Source organism: Xiphophorus couchianus, chromosome 9 (assembly GCF_001444195.1).
Source record: "Xiphophorus couchianus chromosome 9, X_couchianus-1.0, whole genome shotgun sequence".
NCBI lineage: Eukaryota > Metazoa > Chordata > Actinopteri > Cyprinodontiformes > Poeciliidae > Xiphophorus > Xiphophorus couchianus.
This window is the reverse complement of record NC_040236.1, coordinates 20,061,323-20,085,977: the sequence shown is the minus strand read 5'-3', so window position 1 is coordinate 20,085,977 and position 24,655 is coordinate 20,061,323. Positions and strand designations below refer to the sequence as shown.

Below are 24,655 nucleotides of genomic sequence, written 5' to 3'. Positions count from 1 at the left end.
TGTCTATTTAATTGAGACTAGTAAGCCGGCCCCAAGAAAAATCAGAAAAAGAAAAAGCATGTAAGTAGAGATTTTAATGTAATATTAAATCTTCAGAAAAGTAATTCATAATGCAAAGTTTTGCCAGTTACATGAATACACATGTATTAAATACACAGACATGCAATAATTAAGTAACAAACTGGTTTTCTGACAGGTAAGAAATGGGAGAAGGAAGGCGCAAAATCAGGGTACAAATTAGCTACAGGGTGAATTGAGGCAGAGCTGCCAGTAGCATGCAGCATTTTTTTTACAGTACGTGGCTTTTTACAGAATTAATAACATAATAATATTTTTAAATGCATAACGTTTTGGCTATGTTTTGTTCTTTTTGCCACCAAGTCAGATTTCACTCAAAAGTGTGTTTAAAACAAATGAAGGCTCCTAAAATCCTTGTGTGTGTACAAACTTTGTTTCAGCAGAACCGTTGGCTGGAAGAAAAAACTGAACCTCATTGGCTCCATTTACTGTTTACAGCATATAAACACCTTACTGCTTTAATTAAGGAAGGTGACAATATATATATATATATATATATATATATATATATATACAGTATGTTGGGTTTTTTTTTCCTTTCAAAATTACTTTAGCAGTAGTAGCAGTTAGCGCTTCAAGAACATTACGGGCCTCCATCATCTCGGTTTGTGGCGTCCCGGCAGGACAGCTGCATCTGCTAATATTTTTGACCAATTAGCACTTTGCAGCAGGTGGGAGCTTTTAAGACGAGCCAAAGAGTACGATTAATATGCAGGAAGTGGAAAACAGATCTTTTTTACTTCAGTCAGCGGCATAAATCAGAAGATTTAGACAAACCCAATCTACAGAAAGTTCATAAGTTCCCTCTAGGCGTCATATACCGTTCTGACTAGCTTTTATCCACTTTAACTAAACAACAGTTGTTGTTTTTTTGTCTAAATTACGACATTTTTTTCTTGATTGTCATAAACGTTACTGTGCATGTGTTGTACCTGTCCTGGCGTGACCACAGGTGCCAAATGGGGCTGGAAGGTGCTGCGTCGGTCCGTGATGAGGCTTCCATGTTTAATCGGCGGTATCTCTTCATCTGTAAGTGGGCAGCATCGCACGTGATTATAAAATCTTTTTATTGGAAATGGAGCAGGTGCCGATTTAAGTGAGCTATACCGTTTGCCTGATCCGGGAAGAAGTGGGTTTTCCCTGCGTTTTCCCCGAGAACGCGCAAATCAGGTACGTCTTCATCGTCTTCCACGTCCTCCTCGGCAGTTACGTTCACTTTTTCTTCTTGAATGACTGAATGTATTAAACATATTAAACGTGACGTATTAATATGAGCATGGGGGTGGGGGTGAGAAATCACATTATAATTATTACAGTGATTGTTAATGCTAAGGCAATGAAAATAAATAAATGTGTGGTTAAAGTCAGCTGACAATCTATTCCAGGATTATTTATGCAAAAACATAGTGCGATCCAAAAGTATTCACACCGCTAAAACAAATTAGTTTGTCACGATCCGGCTGGACACTTTAAAGTGTTTTGTTTGCGTTTGATGTGACATACCGACACAAGGTAGACCTCAACTGAGGTGGAGAGAGATCCATTGTTCAGTTTCACGCAATTATAATTTGAAAATATTTGGCATGTTTTTAAAATTTTATTTTACCTGCAACACTCCGATAAAAACGTACAAAACACTGCACTCAGGCGCTGTCAATCACGCTCGTCTAAGCGCTGCAGCTGTGCCAATGGCGGAGAAACACTACAGGGAAAGTGTCATCGTTGGCCATGCTAACTAGCATTAGCATCCACACTAGGCTCTGGTGTGGCAAAGAAACTGCAGCATAGCAGAGGGAAAAGGGGAGGGTCTGACCAGAGTGTACACGGGCTTGATTGACGGCGCTAAAAAAAAACCCACTCCTACTGATTCCGATTGGTTGTTTCTGACCAAGTGGTGCATTTCCCCAGATGGCCGTAGTCTGGTTGTTTTCACAGATCATTTCTCTCGTGTTATACCGTGAACTTGCATACAGGCCACACTTTTCAGATCTATATTTATAACATACCGCCGTACTTTGTGTAGCTTTATGCTGCAAGGATGAAGCAGTACTTCTGCCGGCGGCCTTGTGCAGTTCGGACCTAACCGCACAACCACAAAGACTTCAGCAACGCTGAAAGCATGAACAGCGTGATTTCTCCAACGCTGCTGACAGCTAATATCACACTGATTATCCTCATTGTCTCCGTTGGGTTTTCACAACGAAACGTCGAGATGTTGGAAAATAAGTCAATTTATGAGATATGTGTTTGTTATTCTCAACATACCCCATGAAAACATGAAAAGTGAATTAGCCCGACCTCCTGCTGCTCTTCCCCCCCCCCAAACTTATTTGAAGCTTTAGGCCGCAGATGTGCTTCTCATTTCTGAAGGTGTAAATGGCACACTGCGATCAAGTAATGCTACTTAAAAAAAGCAACTACCTGGCACTGATTTAAAGTGTGGATTAACACACATTTGCAGCGCAGTGCGAACGTGTGACTCGCCAACATGCTATTGACACGTTTTTGGAAGACAGGAGGGGAGATGCAAACGAAACATTATCATAAAAAACATGTAGCTTTCAGGAGGAGAAAAACCTCCCAAAACAGAGGTCAGAAAAACAAGGCTGCACGCGGCCTGGCATGCATAATAGGATGCATTAGAGCACGACTATTAGAACTCAAGGATAAAGAACACGCAGACATGAGCATTAATGTCATTCATCGGCCCCTCTTGAAGTAAACGCTGCTAAAACTTACACGGCCGCCAGGAAAACAAGAAAAGACAAATGTGCACTGCAGATCTTCCCATGTTTACTCTCATAATGAAAAGCTCAGTATTTCTTACAGTGTAATCAACACACACACACACACCAGACAGGGACAGCTCAACAGAAACACACTCAGCCAAAATCCATTAAAGGTAAGTGGGTTTCATGTACAATTGAACAAATATTTGTTCTCCAATGTTTTTTTTTTTCTTCCTTCATTGTTTTTGCTTCAGTGTGGTCTGATTCATCCAAAACTTCATCATCAAAGCCTTTATATCCCTCCTCACTTTTCATGTGCCCTGTCATCCCTTCTGCTTTTTTTCATTTCCTTTATTTTTCTGTCAAGTGTGCAGCTTCGGCCTTATCGCCTCTCTCTCTCCCACCATGTGGCTGTCATTTGAATGAATAAGCCGACGGTCCCACTCCTGGGCTGAGGGGCTGCGACCAGTTACACTTATTACCACATGAATCACCGAAAAGATGACTTGTGACACGCCACAACGGGGAGGCGGGTTCATGTTTTCTTTTTTTTGTCTGGCTTGTTGCTAAAAAGGTATAATGTTCGGTAGGAGCACGGTGTCAGATAAGTGAGACAGAGGGAGGAGAGACTGACACCCAGAAATGCACCTCGTTTAGAACTGAGGAGCCTTTTAGCGTTTTACGCCAGGGGAACGGCTCCACCGAAGCAACAGGGTGCATTATGAAGATACGGATCTTAATTCAGTGAAGTCACTCAAAGCGTGGAGCCTTTTTTTTTTTTTTTTTTACGAGGGCTTTGTGTTCACCTTATCGCACTTTTAGATCCTCACCGGAAAGATACGGCGGTAAGGAAGGGAGCCGAACGAAGGAGGGAGGAGAATCTAGATGAGGCTTCACCTGCTGGTCGGAGATTTTGGCTGGATCGAAAGTGATTATTTAACGTGTAATAAGTTTCAAATGTGCGTTTTATGTGGCTAAACGGTGAAACCAGGAGATTAAAATGACATAAAGATTTCTCATCGTGTGACATGAACTCAGATTGAACTTTTAGGTCAGTTGGACCATTGAAATTACGCATTTCTTTGTAAAATGGTGAGAATATTTTTTAGGTTTTCTTCAAATTGAAAGGTTTGCACAAACTAAGATGGCTGTGATTCTAATCAGGTTTGGGAGAGCTCAACTGATGATGTCATCGCTTTGTAAGGTTCTGATAGGTGAATTTCTGACATTTTAGTTAAATGGAGGCGCATCTCAAACACTGCAAAGGAAGGAGTTTTTGTTAAGTTTCTAATGAGAATTTCTTCGTACACTTGAAATAACACAAAACTAATTTAGAAGTAACTTTTTAGCAAGATATAGGAGTCTGTCTTAAGTCAGTAATTATTGAATACTTATATTAAGTCTTTGTTTAAATGGCAGATGTTTCATGCATGATGTAACATTTTTCCCATCTTAAAAGTTTTTTAAAAACCTGCCAACGGAACTGGTACGTTTTTTGTTTTGTTTTATCACTATTTGGGTATTATTGACTTAAAACACACTATTGTATATTGCTAAGAAGTTACTTGTAAGTTAGTGATGTCTTTACTTCAGCTGTACCGAGATATTTGCACTGGACATTAGTCAAAAATATGTGGTAAGATTTTGTGCAGCATGACAGAAATCCAATCAAAACAAATTAGCCGAGACATTATGAGGAGAAATGTGGACTTCGTCCAGTAAGTGGTTGCACTTCCTGTCATTTGTAGAACAAAAACACAGCGAAAAGCAAACTTTATTCGTCAACTCTACCATTATGAACTACCAATCGTTGTGCACAATACGACATAAACTCCCATCAAAACACACTAAAGTCTGTGGTTATTATGTAGGTATATGACCTGAGAGAAGTTGCCCCCCCACCTTCTTCAAATCAGACAAAATTGGTGTCAAGCGTTTGTGCAGCAAAAATTTTTTTTATCTGTGCCGCTTTGGCTTTGAAGATATTAATGAAAGGTCAAAGGTCAAAAGATCAACCAACCGCGCCACTTTTACAGGGGGTAGGAAGGATGGCAGCAACAATTTTTTTTTGCTGCACAAATGCAGCACAAAAAACATTTGACAGCAATTTAATTTGATTTCATAAAAGTGGGGGGAGGCTGGTGGACCTTTTGACCTTTAACCTTTCATTAATATCGTCAAAGCCAAAGCAGCACAAACAAACAACAACAAAAATTGCAGCACAAACGGAGTCGAGTTGATCGATACCCATTTCATCTGATTTGAAGAAGGTTGCGGGGCCTGGTTGACCTTTCGTGACCTCTAGGAACATTTCTTTATATTTTTAAAATGATAGCGGCACAAATATTTTTACTGCACAAACCTGCACGTTTGACAGCAATTTTGTCTGATTTGATGAAGGTGGGGCGGTGGGGGGGAGCAACTTCACTCAGGTGACAAAATGTGAAAAAGTTTTATATATACTGAATCTGTTCACTAGTTGCAATTTTCCGGCATCCTTCCGTTCAAGAACCCTCCATGTTTTCCAACTGTCGGCTCAGCAAACAGTCAGCTGGCTGCTACTAACGGATGAAGCCACCAGGTGAGCGCTCAGAGTAGCATGAAGCTACGCAGGTGGACATCAAGCCACTCGGGGTCGTTCTAAAGCGCTCACCGACCTGCGGGGCTCACAGCACGGAACTCATTTCTCACACTCCTCACCTGGTCCAAAGCTGTGGGATCTCTCCATTAGGAAGTCCCTGATTCTTTCCACCCACAGGTAGAGGATGCTCTCCCCCGCATGCTCCCTGTTGAAAATTAAATAGTCGCATGTGAGGGCGGAAGCTCGAAATCACACACAGAGACGGGCGCCCTGCGAGAAAGGATAATGAAAGCTTTTGTTGTGACTAATATCGCCGCGCAGCATCTCCTTGTGAAGTCAGAAATTACGAGAAAAGCACTCACACGTAGATGTCTTCCAGGCTGTTTGCCAATTTGGCCCTCTCGGAGCCTCGCAACCACGCGGCACTAGAAAAGCCGAGAACAAACACAGGGTTATTGAGTGGGACGCAGAGTGGGCTTTTGAGTGGGACGTTGTTCTTTCAAATCAGCAGCATCTCCTTCATATTAAATGAAAAAAAAAAGACAAATAGACTTACTTGATCTGATAGATGGGTGGGGCTGCGCTCGGATAATCGGGTGGAAGGATTATCTGATCACAGTGAGACGAAAATAATAGTTTTAGAACAAGCTGAAATGCTTGAGATTTATATGCAGGGATTTTTTCTTTTTCCTCCCATTTTCCACCTGCAAGCATGCCGTCAGTTTCTGCTCCTCGGCGTCGCTGGATATTTTGATGCAGAATATCCTGGACGCTTCGTCTATCACACACCACTCGTCTCCGTAGATAGAAGACAAAGCTTCGACCTCTTCGATCTGAATGAAAAAAAATCCAATTAGAAAGCAAAATAAACTTTTTAAAAACCCAACTAGTCTAAGAGTCTTCAAAGTTTAATCCCTGGTTAATCCACACTGTGATTACAGAATTTCAACAAGTGGAGGGCTTTAAAATTCTCACAGTACAGCTGATGGCGCTGTAGAGATCTGTATAGATCTGTGGGTTATATATATATATATACTGTATATATATATATATATATATATATATATATATATATATATATATATATATATATATATATATATATATATATATATATATACAGTATATACACTGCTCAAAAAAATAAAGGGAACACTTAAACAGGTGTTTCACACTTAAAGTGTTCCCTTTATTTTTTTGAGCAGTATATATACAGTACAGACCAAAAATTTGGACACACCTTCTAATTCAATGGGTTTTCTTTATTTTCATGACTATTTATAAGGCAAGAAATCCCACTTATTAACCTGACAGGGCAGGTTGACCTATGAAGTGAAAACCATTTCAGGTGACGACCTCTTGAAGCTCATCAAGAAAATGCAGAGTGTGTGCAAAGCAGTAATCACAGCAAAAGGTTGATACTTTGAAGAAACTAGAATATAAGGGCTATTTTCAGTTGTTTTACACTTTTTTGTTTAGTGCATATTTCCACATGTGTTATTCATAGTGTTGATGCCTTCAGTGTGAATCTACAATGTCAATAGTCATGAAAATAAAGAAATTCATTGAATTAAAAGGTGTGTCCAAACTTTTGGTCTGTACTGTGTATATATATATATATGGTTTTGCAATAATTAGGGCAAAACCAAGAATCAGAATAAGTCCTTAAAGAAACAGACGCTAAAACAAACTGTTTCTAGCAAAAGAGCTAAAAAGGAGTGATGCCCAACCAATTCCTCACAATGCAGAGCTGGACAGAATCACAAGAGAAGCAGGTAACTTTCAGACTGAGCCATTTTATTCCTATCTACTTTAAATTTATATTTGTAAAACAAAAACATTTAAGGCCGAAACATTTTATCAGATTAATCGTGATTAATTGATTGTTGAACTATTCAACTAATGTAGGAATCGATTACTCGTTAACTCGAGGACACAGATTCAAAAAAACGGCTATTTGCTAAAAGAGCAACATCCTCAGAGCAATACTTAAGCCAAAACTGTACAAAAATAAAAAACAGATTTTTCACTTTAGATGAAAAAAAAAAACATTAATCAAGTGGCAGAGATCAGTTTTAGCTTCACTTGATTCAAATTCTGTAAAAAAAAAAAACAACAGAAGCAATGCTTAAGAACCTTGTCCTATTCAATTATTAATCAAATAGTAGAAAAAATAAAAGGATTGCCTCTACACTGTATTGATCTTAAGTCAAACAGAGAGAGCTGAGCTTTTCACATGTTGATATTAAAAGTATTTTTTGCTGCAGATGCATCCTAAAAGTGTTCACTAAATAAATGCTATGCTGTTGCATTTTAGGCAATAAAATGTTTATCTTTTTATTTAAAAAGGGATTGAATTATGTATTTACATCTTGTAATGCATTTCCAAAACTACAAGAAAGGCTTTTAAAAAATCAACAGGATGTGCCAATTATCTTATCTGATTAATTGATTCATTGTCAGAATAATCAACAGGTTAATCGATAATTAAGATAATTGCTTTCATTACAAACACACAGTGCACACATCCCTAAACCGTTACATACCAGTTAATAGGAATCACTAAGAGTTCCCCAGTAACTCAGAGTTATTAGGGAACTAAGACTCACTCCTCAGTGAGGGAGTGGTGGAAGCTCACGGCTAGTCAGACATTTGTTGCATCAATCCACGTCATCAGCTGACTGGGCAGATCAGCAGATTGTGAGTCCGCTGGAATAACATTCAGACAACCACAGGACCAGGAGAGCACAGTGAGGTGTACCATCTGTACAACTGACCAAAAAAAAAAAAATTTAAAAATGGAAAGCTTCACCCCGTTCCTGGTGGAGTTACACCAAACCGAGGATTGCAGCTTATCAGGGGGATTCATACGGTGATGTGAAAAAGTGTTTGTCCCCTTCCTGATTTCCTTTTTTTCCCTTTTGCATCTTTGTCCCACCCTGGTGTTTCAGAACATCAAATCAACTTAATACAACACAAAATGCAGGTTTTAAATGGTGGAGTTCATTATTAAGGGAGAAAAATAAACCTGAAACCTGCGTAGGCCTGTGTGGAAAAAGTGACTGATCGGCTGCAGAACCCAGGTTGGTTTCAGTTGGAGGTCAGAAGCGTGATCAGTCTAGTAAATCATTTCTACAAGAACGCCAATTGAATAAATTCAATTTGCAATAGTATGTATACTTATAAACATACAGGTATACATACTTGCATGAAAATGAGTATGTACAATTATAAGCATACAAAGGATGAATCTTATGAAAAGCCTGGTAAAGTGGAAGAAAAACAAGCAAAATACAACAGCTGATCGGTCACCTTGTGTGATGTCACCAGAGGTATCTGGAAGCTTTTTTTTTTTTTTTTTGAGAAGGTATGCTTTTATTTTGTTGATTAAATTGTCATATTTACAAAAAACAAATAGCAACCTGTACGTCAAGTTGATCGTGATATTTTGTACTGTATAAGTGATGAACTTTCAGTAAATGAGTTTAATAGATTTTACAGATAATCTGGTTTGGGGCTTTAAATGTTCCTGGCATGATTTCAAGAAAACGTTGCACTGAGTCGCTCTGCCTCTTTTATCAATATGATTATCACTTCCACCCTCTTTTATCAATATGATTATCACTTCCACGCTCCATGCAGCCAATCTACAACAGTTATTGTAAAACTCTGTTTTCTTCACTCTGTCCTGCAGGATTTAATCTTACTTGAGCCTGCAGATCTTCCTCATTCTCTGGATTTATAATATCCGCCATGAAACCATCGTAATAAACCTCGCCCGCTGGGGAAACGCAAGGCACATGACAACACGAAGAATCCCCACTCTGAATGAGATTAGAAGAACTGCTTCCAGGGTAAAGTGGCTCCACAGGCTGCTGGCATTCTCACTTCCGGTCTCTACTATCACCTTGTGGGTATAAAGAAAACAATAAAATGAGGCACAATATACTAAAAGTTTCTCTTCTATTATGTCGCCCAAAAAAAATATTCCCATTTCTCACCGTAAATTATGTTTTGTTACGGCCTTCCCTTTTATTTTGAAAGGCCCGGTCGGCTGACTTCCGATCAGCTGATCAGCGGATCAGCTGATCTCAGTGTCAACAGTCAGCAGTGACAGAGGTTTGTGTGTACAGGAAGCGTCACAGTGATACATATTTTGTCGGCGTGCTCCGTCGGGGCTGTCAGAGGACCATAAATGAGAAGTTGGTGTCTGACAGCGGGATGTGCTGGAGGCTCTTCGCCGGGTTGTGTGCGCTGAAGTAGGGCGGCAGGAAGCTCACCGGAGGGGCTTTAAACATCACATGCAGCTCCACGGTGGGCCCCTGTTAGAGAAAGCAGCTGGATTTTAACTCACGGGACGTGGAAACTGTAAGTCTGACTTTTTCTGTGCTCTTAGTTGGATCACAAATGCGTGTTTGAATCACATTGACGCTAAAACTATCGCTGCTTGTGGTAAGCTGTAGTGCATTTAAATAAATTTTTATGTCCTTTAAATTCCTCTTGAAAGTAAATTGTTTGAAGTTTTAGCACCTAAGTGTCCTGTTTTTTTTTCCTTCTTCTTCTTCTTTTGTTTATTATTGAATAAACACAGTAGGTACTGCAATGGGTTGTTTTTTTTTTTTACTGCTTTAAGACTGGGCACTTCTTGAAGATTCGCAATAATTTAACTTGAGCTTTTCTGGTTTCATTCCAGATTCTATTGTCTTACAGCACAACATTATGATAAATGTCATCTTGAGGCATTTTACAAGTGTAATTTACATCCAGTTTACAAACGCATAATTAAATCAATCCAATAATGTATAGCCAGATTCAAATTCAGCAACGTACTTATAATCCTAAGTTGTAAAGCAATGTAATCAAATTCAATTTAAAATGTAAATAGGTGAAACTTTCTTAATATGCCGAACGCCACTGTCTTTGCAGCAATCCATCCTCCACTCCAGCAAGCATGACACGACAGCAGCCAGGAACAACTCAGTCTTAACCAGGAAAACAATAATGATAAAAAAATAAACTCCATCTGAGCCTGGAACTGAGAGAGCAGAGCAGAAAACACAATGCAGATTTTTGTTGAAAATAAAGTCTACAGAACACAAGGTGTGTTGAAGACACTGGAACAAATTTCTGTTGCGTTGTCTTTTTAATGAGATGGAAGAGAGAGTGGCCGAGTGATTTTTGGTGTTAAGTTTTTACTATATGTGTTAACACGCTGACACCGTGTTATTGTTTTTACTCAGGTTGTCATGTTGTGAGAATGTCACACCGGTCCATGTCCGCTTCAAATATTTCCAGCATGAATATCCATCACCATTTAAAATTTCTTATTCATTTTGGCAATAAAGGTTTCAATACCAAGATACTTGTTTATTCACAGTCCCATATTTCAGAGCCGGTGGTCCTTAAAGAGAAACAGTAAACACACTTTCAACATTTTCAGCTGGCATAGTTTTTGAAGTGCCACTGAGTAAGAGTGAGGAGGAACATTAACCTTAAATCCTACAAAAACCTCGAGAAAATGTGTTTTCTTTCTTACTGTACCCAGGTGCATTTAGGTGCCTTTTGAATTATTCATAAGTTTACCATTTTGAGGCAAAATGAAGCCTTCTTCTTCTGAGAACACAGACTAACACTAAGAATATAAAGTATGGTAACATATTGGTAATCAAGTAGATTGTTTTTTAATCGATTTACTAAAAGAACATTTTATTAATTAGCAGAATAAAGGCTGGGGGGACAATTTAATTATTGCTATTTATTAAATAGTATAAATAAAAATGCATTTTTTTATACAGCACACCTTTTCTTTTGTAAATCCATTAATAGCAGGGGATTTTACAGGGTTTTTACTTACATTGATACACTTTAAAGATAGAGAGTCAGACAATCATCTAGTCACCTGCTTTTCAAGCCCAGCTAAACCTGTTTCTGAGCCGCACGTCGGTTGCCTGCAGAAGTCAAGCTGCAGCATCTTAATAGTCTTTTGTTGACTACGTGATTTATTGATCCCTCCGCAGAGCCACATGACATACCGTGACATCGCCTTGTGAGCACTTTCCATTTTTCTTTAGTCTTTCAACAGCAATCATTTGATGCCAGCTATAGGGGTGTCATGTGCACATGTTTCTTTAATAAAGTCTGGATATGGAGGAAAGGAAAGATCTGCCTCTTTCCTGTAAGGCTTGGCTAGAGAGACAGCCTCCTTTTGAAAAAAAAAAAAAAAATCCACGTTCACTTCTCCTTGCTTTCTTCATTTCCGAGAAAACAAAAGCCCTTGTGACTTGTTTGTCACATGACCCCGCACCGACTGACTGGCTAAGTAATGTAAACAATAAGGGAGGCTGTGCAGCAATTTAAAATGCCCAGTCTGATGGTTGTAAAGCATACATTTCACTTTATTTCTGTGAAAGTGTGTTGCAAATTGTGCCTCATAAAGTCACTTGATGATCTGCGGGGATATTTGTATGGAGAGAAAATAGTGTCAGGATACCTGTACTATTTTCTATCTATTTATTTCCTTTTCTGCTAGAGAGGCAAAAATCAATCGACCAGATATGAGCAAGTCAAATACTGCTAAACTCTTTCATACTCATTGAATCTATCGCAACTACGAATCCCCACTACTTCAGTCAATCAATGCGTCAACCAGCGATTGCTTCTTTAAAGCACTTTCATACACTTTTTAGTGTAAGTAGAAGCAATTTGAACAAATGGCAACATCTTTCTAGAACATTCAGCACATTTCTTTTCTGCTTTTATGCTTTAGAAAAACCACTAGAATAAGTTACAAATCTCAGGTATCAGAAACTGAACGTTCGTATTGGGCAGGAAATGTGAGGATTGGTGCACCTTTAGTTTTGTTTCATTTTGTTTAAGGGGCTTCCGCGCCCTTCAAACACACACAGGCTGTTGGAAGGCATCCATGTTTACCTGCATATTTGAACACAAAACATGACCACTTTATTCCCTTTGCCAGGCACGGTAGTTGTGGTTTGGCTTTGTTTTTGACATTACTCAACCCGTATCCATTGAGAATTACCAATGTGCTTCAAAGTCTAGCATTTTTTTTATAGCACCTCTAGCAGCTAAAGCCTTTCCAAAATTGGGTCATGTAACATGACTTTGATCCTCAAGCGCAACAGCTGAACAAGGTAGGTGGCAACGTGTAGCGGTCTTAGATTAAAGCCAGGCTGGCTGAAATGCTGGGGCAGCATGTTTAAAGAGCAGAACAGAAACAAACCCCAGCAAATTTTAGCAAACTACGGCTACTTTTTTGATAAAGAGTGATTAAGATCCACCTCAAAAAGACGTGACAGACTGATACGTTTGTGCAGATACTGTCAAATCATGGCGTCGGACAGTTTCCGCTTCTCTTTTATTGTTGTTAAACAGCTTTACATGCTCCATTACGGTCAGAGTCAGAGAGTCTTTTAAAATCTCCCACTCAGTCCTATTTATCATGTAGTTACAGCTAATTCCCATCCTTTCTGTTTTTCCCTGCAGGGTTCCATGGAGGATCTGGAGCCAGAGGAGCAGTTCCTGCAGTGCGCCCGGAACGGCGATCTGCCTGGGGTTCAGGAACTCCTCAGGTCCAACGCAGCGGCGGAGAGGCGGATTAACGTCAACTGTAAAGGTGTGTGACTAACACATGGGTGTAGTTTCAGTTACAGTGTGCTGTTGAACTCAATTCAAGTATGTCCTGTTTTTCATTTCAGGTCAAAGCAAGTCTAACTTGGGATGGACGCCTCTTCACTTGGCTTGTTACTTTGGTCACAGAGATGTAGTGGAGGAGCTCCTCAAGGTGGCATTTCTCTCTTTTTTTTTATTTTAAAGATGAAATGTTAAACGACTGCGCAGATAACACGTATTTTCGCTCACATCCTGCAGGCGGGAGCAAATGTCAACCTGCCCAACAACATCGGAGACACAGCCCTGCACAAAGCTGCGTTCACAGGGAGAAAGGTGCGTTGTAAAAATATTCCACCTCTATAGATTTTTTTTTTTTTTCAAATTAAAATCTCTCTGCACCACTTTGTTAAATGTAAGATTTATTTTTTTTTTCCGCATGCGTTCGTTCGTTCATTCATTTCCCGTCAAACCAATCAAATCAATCCATCGCATAATGATCAGGAGGTTGTCATGCTGCTGCTGCACTATGATGCATGTGCTGCTGTCATCAACGGCTCGGCTCAAATTCCCAAAGACGTCACTCAAAACGCAGAGATCAGAAGCATGCTGGAAGGTGAGAGATGCATCTTGTCAGTTACCATGGAGACTTGCTTTCAGTCTTTTTTTTTTCCTTTTTTTTTCACGCCGGCTTGGACGATAAGTCCATTCACACAATCTGTGCCGCTTATATCCTACATTTTCTCCCGTCGCGTGGCGGATGCCAGCTGCCGAAAGAACAGAAGAGAGGAAACTGGAGGAGAAACTTCTGGAGGCTGCGAGGGAAGGAGACCTATCGACTCTCAGTCAGCTGGTTGGTAAAAGTTGCTCCTCACATCCATCCGGACGCACACAGAGCTGAGGCCCGAGTCCTGCATGTTTTCGTACGACTTTAAGGCGACATTAAAGATGCTGCACTGTTAGAGGTGCGGATGAACACAGAAAGCGTCTGATTAGTCATCTGAGAATAGCAGGAAATCAATCAACACAATTTAGTATTTTATTTTGAAGGAAAAGAAAATGTTCTCTAATCTGAAAAAAACAAACATCTTTTGTTCTTATTATAATCTGGGGCACGTGTCAAACTCAAGGTCCACGGGCCTAATCCGGCCCGCCAGAAGTTTGTACATGGCACCGCTAGACTCTAGAAATAGAAACTTTGAGATAAGGGTGTGCTTAAATATTATTTTATCAATACTAGTGGTTTTATCTGGAAAGTACCAAATTACACCAAGTGTGTTTAATATTATTTAATTTGAAGAGGTTCTCAGAGGTGGCTATTTATTCTCATTTTAATCGTTTTCTTTTTATTTTTATCATTGGTTTCTGCCACAACTGGCCATTCAGACATTCCTGATCTTGCTGTGGCTCAAAATGAAAATGAGTTTGACAGCCCTGACTTAGGATGTAAAGTTATTTTACTTTATGTCTGATGGAATGCTAAAACATCTTCACGTCTTTTAACATGTATGTTTAGGTGCTGTATGTTTGATTAAGTAGTTGGAAATGTCAGCTTTTGACACTCCAAGTACTTGTGTTTAATTATTGCAGCCTGTGATGTCGTTATGTATTATAGCGTGTATAGTTATTTAATAAAATTATTAAATTAGCTCTCACTACATCCAGACTGAAACACCACCCTACACAGGAATTGGCTCCCCTTGTAAAAACGTGTTAAAATAAGTCAAACTTTCATAGTGGCATAATCTCGATTTGAAACTTTTAGGAGAAACCCAACCTTCAGTTTGAGTACATCAAAGCCGTGGGGGAAGAAAACGAGATAAGAGAGATGTATTTTTACACTAAACCAAAATTATGCGATTGTGCCAACAGGACATGACTTCGTTTTCTCATATTCAATTTTACAAGCTCTGCATACAGAAAGAGGGATCTTTAATCATTCCTCTTTGCATAATCTCTCTATGCCATCCAGAGTCCTGAGCTCTCCTCTCTTCAGCTCACCCTATGGGTCCTTTAGAGGATTTAGATCTGTGAACTTCGATTTCCTTGGGAGAAAAAAGAAGAGACAGATTTTGCGTCTGGTGGGCTTTTTCTGTATTGATTTGTCCTTTTGAATTGGGTCATTATCTTGCTGAAAGGCTCAAAATGACCCATTTTCTGTTTTCTGGTGGAGACACACAGATTTATATCTAAAACATCCTGGAATTTCAAAGAATTTGAGACGCTATGCGCTACAAGAAGGTCGCCAGGGCTTTTGAAACAGAAACAGACCCACAGCATCACAGGTCTTCTGCCAGAGCTTTTTATTTCCTCAAATTCTTCTTCTTGGAGAGTTTGTTGCTGAAAAGTGCAATTTTAATATTTTGTGGATAAAGATCTCAGTTAAAGTCCTAGTAGAGCTTAGCAAACTCCACGTTTGAATCTGTGTTCGTTGGATCTCCTACTAAACAGCTTCCTTTCATGTAGGTATTTATTGTCTGATACCTGCTGTGGAAACTGAACCAGACTCAGGAGCCACTTTTTGCCACCAAACATTGGAAATCTTTTTCCTTTCTCCACGGCCAACTTTGGTTCCTCATGAGACTCTTCATCAGTGGCGGTGCTTCGGTTGACCATAAAATCATGCAAATTGTTATTGCAAAAAAAATGTTGCTTAATGGGAAGCCCGGCAATTTTGTACAAACTCTCGTTTGTTTTGATAAAAAATTTTTGCTCTAGAATTAAGTGGTTTTTCGGCCGTGTCGAAATTACAGCATTTCGCAAAACTGCAATGGAAACACTTTTTTTTTTCGCATCGCTCGAGTCATGTGATCAGCAACCGGATGTTCCTACAGGCAGAAAAGACGACGCAAAGAACAGGAAGCAGTGGGAGGAGGATGCTGTGGCACGTTTTTTAATGGCTTACTGCGCGAACAAATTCATTCAGATGTGATTTTTATGGTGTGTCTTATTTAGTGGAAAAGCCGCTATTGCAAAATTTTGTTTTTCCAATATTAGCAGAACATTGACAAAGTTTTGCGCACGTTTATAATGTGCTTACGATCCTGACTGCAGAAATGAGCACTTGCTTGTCGCTTATGAAGATCAACCCACATCTACCTCACCTACATATTTAATATCCCTTTGTGATTAGTAAAGTATTTTTGAATTTGAACAGTATGTTCTCCTGTCTTTCCCTCATTGAAGAGTCACTAAATGAAATGCCTCTATGTCACACCGTATGCATATGCCAGTGAGATGGAAAATTATCTCGTTATTTGTTAGCATTTTTAAAAAATGTACTCAAATTTAAGGGTGAATCTGCCTGAATTATTTTGTTAATATATTTTCAGGTTTTTACACATCTGGATAGGAGTGCCACGGATTACGCAGCCGGTCGATTTGAAACATCTCACACATTTCCATGTATCACTTTTCACAATGCAGACAAGTTGACAACAACTTTTAAACACAATAGTTCACGCACACACACACACGCACACAGAAACACCTTTTAAGGCGAAAGCTTCTTAAAAGCATAAATCTGCCTTTGGAGTTTGTGCCAAAGAGTCTGCAGACTGAAAAGCAGCAGAAAGACGCATGGCAGTTCTGAGTCGGTGTGTGACAAATGACAGAGTTTGTTCCTGTCCTGCGTGTTTTGCTGCAGCTCAGCAGGAAGAAGCCTCCAGATATCAACTGCACAGATCTGCTGGGCAACACTCCTCTGCACTGTGCCGCCTATCGAGGCCAGAGGCTGTGCGCCCTGAAGCTGCTGAGGAGCGGCGCCGACGCCAGTGCGCAGAACAAAAACGGTGAAGTGCAAAAGCCAGAGAGCTGGCAGCAATGAAAGACTGCTGATTTTTCTTTTGTTTTTCACTTAGAAGAAGGACATGAAAAGGATCAAAACCAGCAATAAACCAAAGCTTTTATGTGCCTTTTATGAAATGTTACTCCTTTGAAATGACTTGGAAATAAAAGAAAAGCTAGTCTTTATTTTTTTTTCTTTGTCGAGCTTTGATGCTGCTGTCTTTTTTTGAACTTTTGAAAAATATTTCCTGAGGTGCTTGGTTTCACCAGCCTCTCTCTCTATTTTTACACCCAGAGAAAAGTAGCATCCATGCTGGCACGCAGTTAGCAAGTCTTCATTTTCCGTCCCGAAATTTGGTCTGTTTTCATCTCCCCAAAAATAATCGTCAGGGAAACAACAAACATAACAGCTGAGGGTGTACGAGTGTCGGATAATATCTTGATGTTTATGACTGCTGGCAGCGCCATTTAACCGCTGCTCAGGCTGACGGTATTTTTTTTCCTCCCCTCTCTCTACTCGTGTCCTGTTTTGATAAAACTCTTCAATTCCCTAACTCGCAGGGCAGACGGTGTTTGACCTGGCCAGCGATGCGGCAATGAAGCAGTGTCTTGAAGGCAGCGTTCATCGAGTGAGTGCTCATGCGGACAGTCGGCTTCCTAACGTCTCAGTTGATTTGCTCTGAGATTTGTTTCCTGCTCTTTTTATGTTTCCCATCCGCAGGGTTTGACCCGTCATGTCAAAAAGTACGAAGGACTCCTCTGGAAGGTAAAGTCTGGAAATTACGTTTTTGGTTGTTTTTTTGTTTTTTTTCTTCTAGTGAGTTAGAGAGGCCGCTCATTTTACAGGTTACTTACTGTCTGTAGGCATGTTGCTAATGTGCAAACACTGCATTATGTTTCCTGATTTGTTCTTTTTTAAGGCTGCAGTTCCAACTGATAACATGCAGCATTAGAGGTGACTCATTATGCTTCCTTGAACAGGCGAGGATAGGAACTTGTTCATTACATTTTTCGCACAAAATCATTGATTCTCATTGATTGGTTTTATTCTGCTCAGTTCTGCCTATTTTGAGCTCCCTTCAGAATGAGCTGTTTTAGGGCCTCTTGTCACCTTAGATCACAATAAGCTGTCAATGCTTACACTTGCACGTGAAAAAGGCTGCAAACAGATGCGCAATTATACCTTATACATCTTTGAAAAGCAGAAGTAGAGCGTCCTGCACAACCACGGATGGTAAGTCAACAACAAAACTTACCACTGCAGCCATTTTGCACCAGTAAAACCAGCTGATCAAACATCCTGGAGCTACTGCATCTCAGCGATTGGGATGTGTTTGAAATGGCTAGTTTTCCGGACATCAAAAAACGTAAAATTACTGTCAGAGATGGCTGGATGTTTTGGGTTTTTTTATAAGCGCGTAGATTGTTTTTAGAAGCAGTTAAGACTTTTGCACAATACCATGCAAAATGTTCATTTGAAAACAAAGAAAAGTAAAATATCTTTGTTTTTCCTGTGAGCCTGTGCTTGACTCCCTGCTTGCTGAATGAGAGCTCTTACACAAGAAACAATTGCAGAAACATCTGAACATGTTTGGAAGCATAACAGAAGATAACAGTATAATATATTTTACATGTTATTTTATTAACTAATTGTTGCACCTTAGTACAGTGGCTAGCATGGTGACCTCACAGCCAGAAGATTCAAATCCTGGCCAGATCCTTTTTTTTTCTTTTTAAATGTCAATGTTCAGGGTTTGGTCTATAAAAACACATGTTTTTTTAATTGGGCACTCTAAATCCCTCAGTGTGTGCATGCATAGTCATCAGCCCTGTGTGTTTCTGAGATGGACCCGGTCTAGAGTCTTGCCCACTGACCTTTTCTACAATATGCTGCTCGAAACAAAAACAGTCTAGCTTCTCCTGCTGTAAATATGAACCGTTCCTGACTGCTGTCTGTATATAGTTCCTGGTTAATTAACCTGCCACTCCAGTGCTAATGTCAGTATTTATTGTAGAGCTCTAACAGCAGCAATTTGAAACAAGAAGAAAAAAAAAAAAAAAACCACTCATCTCTAAATTTTAATCCAGTGAACAACAGGACCCGTAAATTACAGCAACTCATATTGATAAAGTATGAAAATGCAATATTCAGACCGAGTCCATTCGGGCTTTTTTTTTCTTCTATTTTTATTTTTATCCACTGCTGCTTTATTGTATTTGGGCCTGTTCGCACACCTGCAGAATTCTGATCAGCTCGTTCAATAATCCGAGCAACTCGGTGTTGCCAGGTAAACTGGAGATGTTTGCGAGACTAGGACAGTTTCAAACAAGAAGCCGCTTTGATTCACAGCCCAGCTATTTTCAGCCCATTTAGGATGCGCCTTATCATTAGTCGAGCTAAAGCAAGACCGGCCGACAGAACCTGACGGGTTGAGCCGCGATGCACTCCGTCGGTTTCAGACATCGCTGTCTCTCCGGGCCCGACTTGACTCCAGGGTTAAAGTTCTAAAGATGGATAGGAAAAGGTTATTTTGCAGGTGTTGCTGACAGGTGAGCTACCCGCCTCGCCTCCGCTGTGGTTGTGTGCGGCTGAGAAGGATCTCTGAGTCACATGTGCGGCGCATGATGAAAGCTGCGGCAGTAATATGGTCAGAATGAGGACAAATTGCCCTGCGCTGCTCCTGGCGGCTCCAAGCAGACAATCAAATTGCTTAAAGGACTTTTTGAGCTGCCGACTTCTGCTTTGAAAGCCACCTTTTTCTTTTTATCTCTGTTTCCAGTGTCGGGTTCAGACGTTTACACACAAACTCATTGTGGATATAAATGTCAGAATAATTTTGGAAATTATTTGATGAATTAAGTTCTCACATTTGAATTTGTTGTTTACGCTCTTAAATCAGGGTCCAGATTATTCATACTGGTTCAGATATATGCGTTCATCCTCACTTTATTGGCCATTGAAGAGGTTGGCGCACAGTCATTGTAAGTGTTGGATGACCCCGTCCGTACGTGACTAGGTAACCAAAGAGTGAGTGAGTTAGTTGATGCCACCGACATTTCTTAGCTAGCCATAAGAGGTGAAGCAGCGCAAGTCTTTCCTCTGCCTACATCTCCCAGAATGCTGTGTGGTTCTGGGTTCCAGTTCAGTGAAATTATCAAAATTCTATTGAACATATTTTTTATTGACACTGATCACATGTCTATTGCGATAGATATTGTTATCGTTTTATCTCTCATCCAACTGCACTAACCAGCTTCCTCTCATCTTAGGGTGACATTCTGATAAAACTTTGTACCATTTGGATTTTCCAGAAGGCCAGTAATCCCACAAATACATCTAAACTGGTTTTGGATTGGACATTACGTTTCTAAGCCCTGATAAAAAAAATAAAAATCTTAGGGCTATGCAAAGGAAAAGCAGCCATTTTTGATTTGAAGAATGGTCAGATCATCATTTTCATTGGCAATAAAAAAACAAATGGAATCTCTGCAACTTGGAATGAGATATTTGCCAAAATATTCATAGAGGTGCATGTACAGCTCTGGAAAAAAGAGTCCCCTTAAAATGATCCGTTTCTCTGATGTAACTTTTTATAGGTATATGTTTGAGTAAAATTAACATTGTTCTTTTATTCTGTGAACGACTGACAATATGTCTCTGAAATTCCAAGCAAAAATTTAGTATTTATTTCCAGAAAATGAGAAATAGTCGAAATAACAAAAAAAGATGCAGTGCTCTCAGACCTCAAATAATGCAAAGAAAACAATTTGATATTCATGTAGAAGCAGCAATACTAATGTTTTAACTCAGGAACAGTTCAGAAGTCAATATTTGGTGGAGTAACCAGGAGGTTTTCAATGGGGTTCAGTGAAGTCGTCTCTTCATTTTTTCCAGAGCGAAGTATATGTTTCGGTTTTTTATGTGTAATTATGACACAATAAGAAATAGAGAAAAGTCCCAATAAATTCAAACTTGTAGCTCTTGAAATTCACCAATGTTTTTGGTCGTCCCTGGTAAAAAGAAGTATTTAAATGCATCAATAAAAGGCCAGAATTAATAGAACAATGATTCCAAATATCCAAACCATGTATCCACTGTGGTAAGCTATGTCCAAGGTTACATTACCACCAGATGCCTTCACCATAGTTTTCTGCAAAAACAAACCAAGAAAAGATAAAATGAAGGATCAGACTGACATCTTTTGATATCCGATAAACAAACCCAGTGGAGCCGCAGCTGTCAGGTGACCCTACATTCAGCCTCCCTGCACACACACACAGGTACTCGTAGCATCCAGAAATAAAAATAATTATAGCACTTTAAGAGATCAACAGGAAATGTATTCTGCTAACAAGATAAAAGCCAAAAATGAGCAGGCGACATCCGACCCATGTTGCTTCGCTGGATGACATGCCTTCATTACTGTCAACACAGGCCTGTTGTTTTCTTTCAGTCATTCCCATGTATGCATACCAGATGTCAGCTAAAAATAAGCCCAGTTTTAATTACCTCTTAGATGTTCATGCGAGGGGCTTTTTAGCATTCAGAAACCAACAGACTTCTGTTACCGTGGTATTGGAAACCCTCTGAAATGACTTTATCCTCATTATACCTTCTGAGTTAATTAGTCAGGAGAGCTAAGTGTTTCCTAAGTGCTTCAATATGTTTTTTTTTTTTTTTTTTTAAATAACTACTGAAAATACTAAATGCTTGTTCTGTTCTCATTTTTCAACCCACAGAGCTCCCGGTTTTTTGGCTGGCGCTCCTACTGGGTCGTTGTGCTGGACGGGGTTATATCCTGGTACCCAAAACAGTAAGTTCGGCTCTAACCTCGGCTGTGAAAAGAAAATGGAAAAAACAAAACTTTCTTCAGATAAATGTGTGAAAATCCTACCTGTCTGGCTTCTCCAATAAAATAGAAGAGAAAACCGTATTTTTTTTCATTCGGGATTTCTGAGACTTCACTTCTCCCTCTGTCGAACGTAGGTCCGATGCGGCCGCAAATGTCAGAAGGCAGGGCTGCAAGTCACTCACAAACGCTCACTGCTTGGTAAGCCGGCTTTAAAGTATTTGGCTTTCATTTTTGACCTTTTGTTCAATCTGCATTTGCGCGGCTTTCGGTTAAAGCAAATATTTATGCTCCTGCCCTCTCCAGATACGAGCCAAAGATAACTGCTTTTTTACCCTCAAGTGCTTCGATGACAGCGTGCATCACTTCAAGGTTTGCCCGAAAAGTGAACCAGAGGCGACTAGAAAAGTAAGTTTATATCGCCTCCGCTTTCTGTGGTCGGGAATAGAAAAACATAATTAATCACAGACAGAAAGAAAGGTAAATTATGCGACGTTTCTAAAGGTCCCTGTGAAGGGAGGAAAGTGACAGAGAATCACTTCCAGGAATCGCATGGATTCTTCGAAGTGAACCAGTCGTTGGCCCTTGAAAGCTTTTGTAGCCTTGATGTTGGAAAAATGATCATATACTTTAAAAATAAATTCTTCTTAACACTAATCAAGAATCACGTTTTTTCTGCTGCACAAGGTCATCAGTATTAACGGAGCTCTACAAACCTTCATAGTCTCATTCTGTCGGTCTACATATAATGGTTAGATCAATTGATAGATTTATGGAGTTATGCAGGAATCATGTTTCTGTCTTCCAGCCAGAGGATGAATCCGACCTGCCTTGAATTTGTTGCGTTATGTTCTAGCATATTAGCTCAATTTAGCTGCTGATGTTTGTTTTCTTTCTAGTTACAAAAAGTTACTTTCAGGAGGAGGAATCTGAATTATTTAGATTCATTTCACAAAATCAACCTAATTCTTCATACAATTTGCAAGTGTAAGAAGAGGAGAGTTTGCCGTCAACCATCTGCCGCCATTACAGCTGGGGCTTGTTCCAGTGGCTTGTCTCATCGTCTCCTAGCCTTCTTTCCAGCAATTATTTAACTTTTCTTTTGCATTTTGTTGCCGTTTAGCTACAAACTTCCATGTATTTTATTGAGATTTCATGTGATGCACCAACACAAATCAAATCAAATCAAATATGTTTTTGTAGTGCAGTTAAGAACCGCTGTTGGCCAAAATGCTGCACACAAAAACAAAACGACAAATAACAGTAATTCCAGCACAAAAGAAATTACAAACATAATATAAGAAAGAAAGAAAAACATAAAAATGCCCAACAAATGAACCTCTCACCCTGCATTAAAAGCCAGTGAGTACAAATCTGTTTTTTAAAAAAAACAGCCTGCCTTAATATGAAGGGGCGCAGAGTACTAGATTGTTGTGAAGTGAAAGAAATGTTGTTCATATTAACAAAAGTAAAACTATATCAGAGCAGCTCGGGCTTTTACTGCTCTGAATATTTAGCTTCTGCTAGTTGATCTGTAAAACTAAAATAATGTCACTGACCCCTGACCCTCTGAGTCTTCACATCAGAATGAAATGAGCTGCTAAGGTGCAGAAAGAAGAGAATATAAATATTTTTATATATTTTTTTACCATGACGGATGTGAAACAAAAACAGAAATTTGGCAATGAGCACAGAAATGCTCTTTCTGCCATGTTTGAGCTTATGTAACATCCCTTCTCAGTTCTGATTGTTATCTCTGGCTGTCAGAAGATAACAACTTCCTGTGCGTTGTCGCAGCGACCAAAACTTTATCCTTTTATGCGTGTCTGAAACTCTGCAACCCAACTCGTCCAACTTTGACAATAAATAAATAAACCTGTTAGAGGTGATAAATTGCTACAATTAATTTAGCATCAACACGGCAAAGAGGTGAAGGTTTTTCTGCTTGCATGATTTATTTTTCCCCAGATGAATAAAATGTGCCTGTTTTTGATCTTTTTATACATTTTTAATCTTTCAGAACGAGGTGAGACGCCACCGCCAGCTATTCGTTATTGTGCAAGCTGTACTTCCCTGCGAATTGATTTTTAACTCCTGAATATTTTTCATGATTTATTCCATTATAACCACAAACCTTCGTGTTATTTATTGGGCCAAGAAGGGAAGGCAACATACAAATGTACGGCCAGTAAACGTCTGAGTCCTTCCTGGATTTGCTGTCAGGTGACCTCAAAAGACAACTATTTGCCCTAGATCTTTTTTATTTTTATCAGGTTGGAGGAGGTCTGTGGTTAAGTGCAAATACATGACACACAGTTAGTTTTTTTTTATTTTTAAAACAAATTGAATGCCTCTTTAATCAGGTTCTACTATGTGTGATTGGATCCCAGTGGAATGCTTTAAAGTTTGAGGCTGGAAAGTGAGAAAAAGGACAACGTTTAAGGAGTGCTAGTAACTCTTTCACAATGGTTTTCATCCGCAGCATTTTTTTATCCCCCTCATTCAAATGAATGCAAACAACAACTATGATTATAAATGTCTAAAGTTTACATCGATGAATAAAAAGGCGAGAAAAATGTTGGAGCCACTCAGTTTATTAGTTGTGTTGCATAAATCTACATTTTTATATAAGTAAGTGTACGTTTGTGTATTAAAAGATCTACGTTTACCTTCATCACATCTCTGGACTAACGTTTCATGTGCAGATAAGACTAAAATGATTTATTGCTTAATGCCATTTCCTGTCATTACAACCACCTGATGGTAGTTTATACCACCATGAGTGAAAAGCTAAGGGGGGGAAAAAAGGAAGAAAGAAGAATGAGAAAATGTGTTTCATCTGACTTGACAAATTAATATGGTGGAGTGACCCAATTACAGTTTACATTTCCTGTAGCAAAACAATTTGAAGTAATATCATTTCAATTATATTATTATTAATTATTATGAATATTTATTTTCAGCTTAAATGTAGATGTAAAAAAAATATTTTTTCTTTGAAATTA

The 24,655-nt window shown here is 39.3% G+C and overlaps 2 protein-coding genes across 3 annotated transcripts in view; one reads left to right on the top strand and one right to left on the bottom strand.

Annotated features, from left to right (window-relative positions):
* Positions 1–9,290, bottom strand: part of impact (impact RWD domain protein) — a 29,075-nt gene extending 19,785 nt beyond the window's left edge. Inside the window, exons 1-7 of the mRNA XM_028026954.1 lie at positions 9,096–9,290; positions 6,093–6,221; positions 5,945–5,997; positions 5,751–5,813; positions 5,508–5,593; positions 1,186–1,311; positions 1,011–1,105 (exon numbers count right to left, since the gene is read on the bottom strand). Of these exons, the coding sequence (XP_027882755.1) occupies positions 1,011–1,105; positions 1,186–1,311; positions 5,508–5,593; positions 5,751–5,813; positions 5,945–5,997; positions 6,093–6,221; positions 9,096–9,143 (600 nt within the window). The 5' untranslated portion in view covers positions 9,144–9,290. The remainder of the gene's footprint in view (positions 1–1,010; positions 1,106–1,185; positions 1,312–5,507; positions 5,594–5,750; positions 5,814–5,944; positions 5,998–6,092; positions 6,222–9,095) is intronic.
* Positions 9,291–9,479: 189 nt separating this feature from the next.
* osbpl1a (oxysterol binding protein-like 1A) overlaps positions 9,480–24,655 on the top strand; it is a 35,266-nt gene continuing 20,090 nt past the window's right edge. For both annotated transcript variants that reach the window (XM_028026952.1, XM_028026951.1), the window contains exons 1-12: positions 9,480–9,756; positions 12,892–13,021; positions 13,104–13,189; positions 13,276–13,350; positions 13,519–13,630; positions 13,782–13,867; positions 16,661–16,805; positions 17,362–17,429; positions 17,522–17,566; positions 21,541–21,614; positions 21,788–21,851; positions 21,957–22,058. In XM_028026952.1, coding sequence (XP_027882753.1) covers positions 12,898–13,021; positions 13,104–13,189; positions 13,276–13,350; positions 13,519–13,630; positions 13,782–13,867; positions 16,661–16,805; positions 17,362–17,429; positions 17,522–17,566; positions 21,541–21,614; positions 21,788–21,851; positions 21,957–22,058 — 981 coding nt within the window. In that variant the 5' untranslated portion in view covers positions 9,480–9,756; positions 12,892–12,897. The remainder of the gene's footprint in view (positions 9,757–12,891; positions 13,022–13,103; positions 13,190–13,275; positions 13,351–13,518; positions 13,631–13,781; positions 13,868–16,660; positions 16,806–17,361; positions 17,430–17,521; positions 17,567–21,540; positions 21,615–21,787; positions 21,852–21,956; positions 22,059–24,655) is intronic.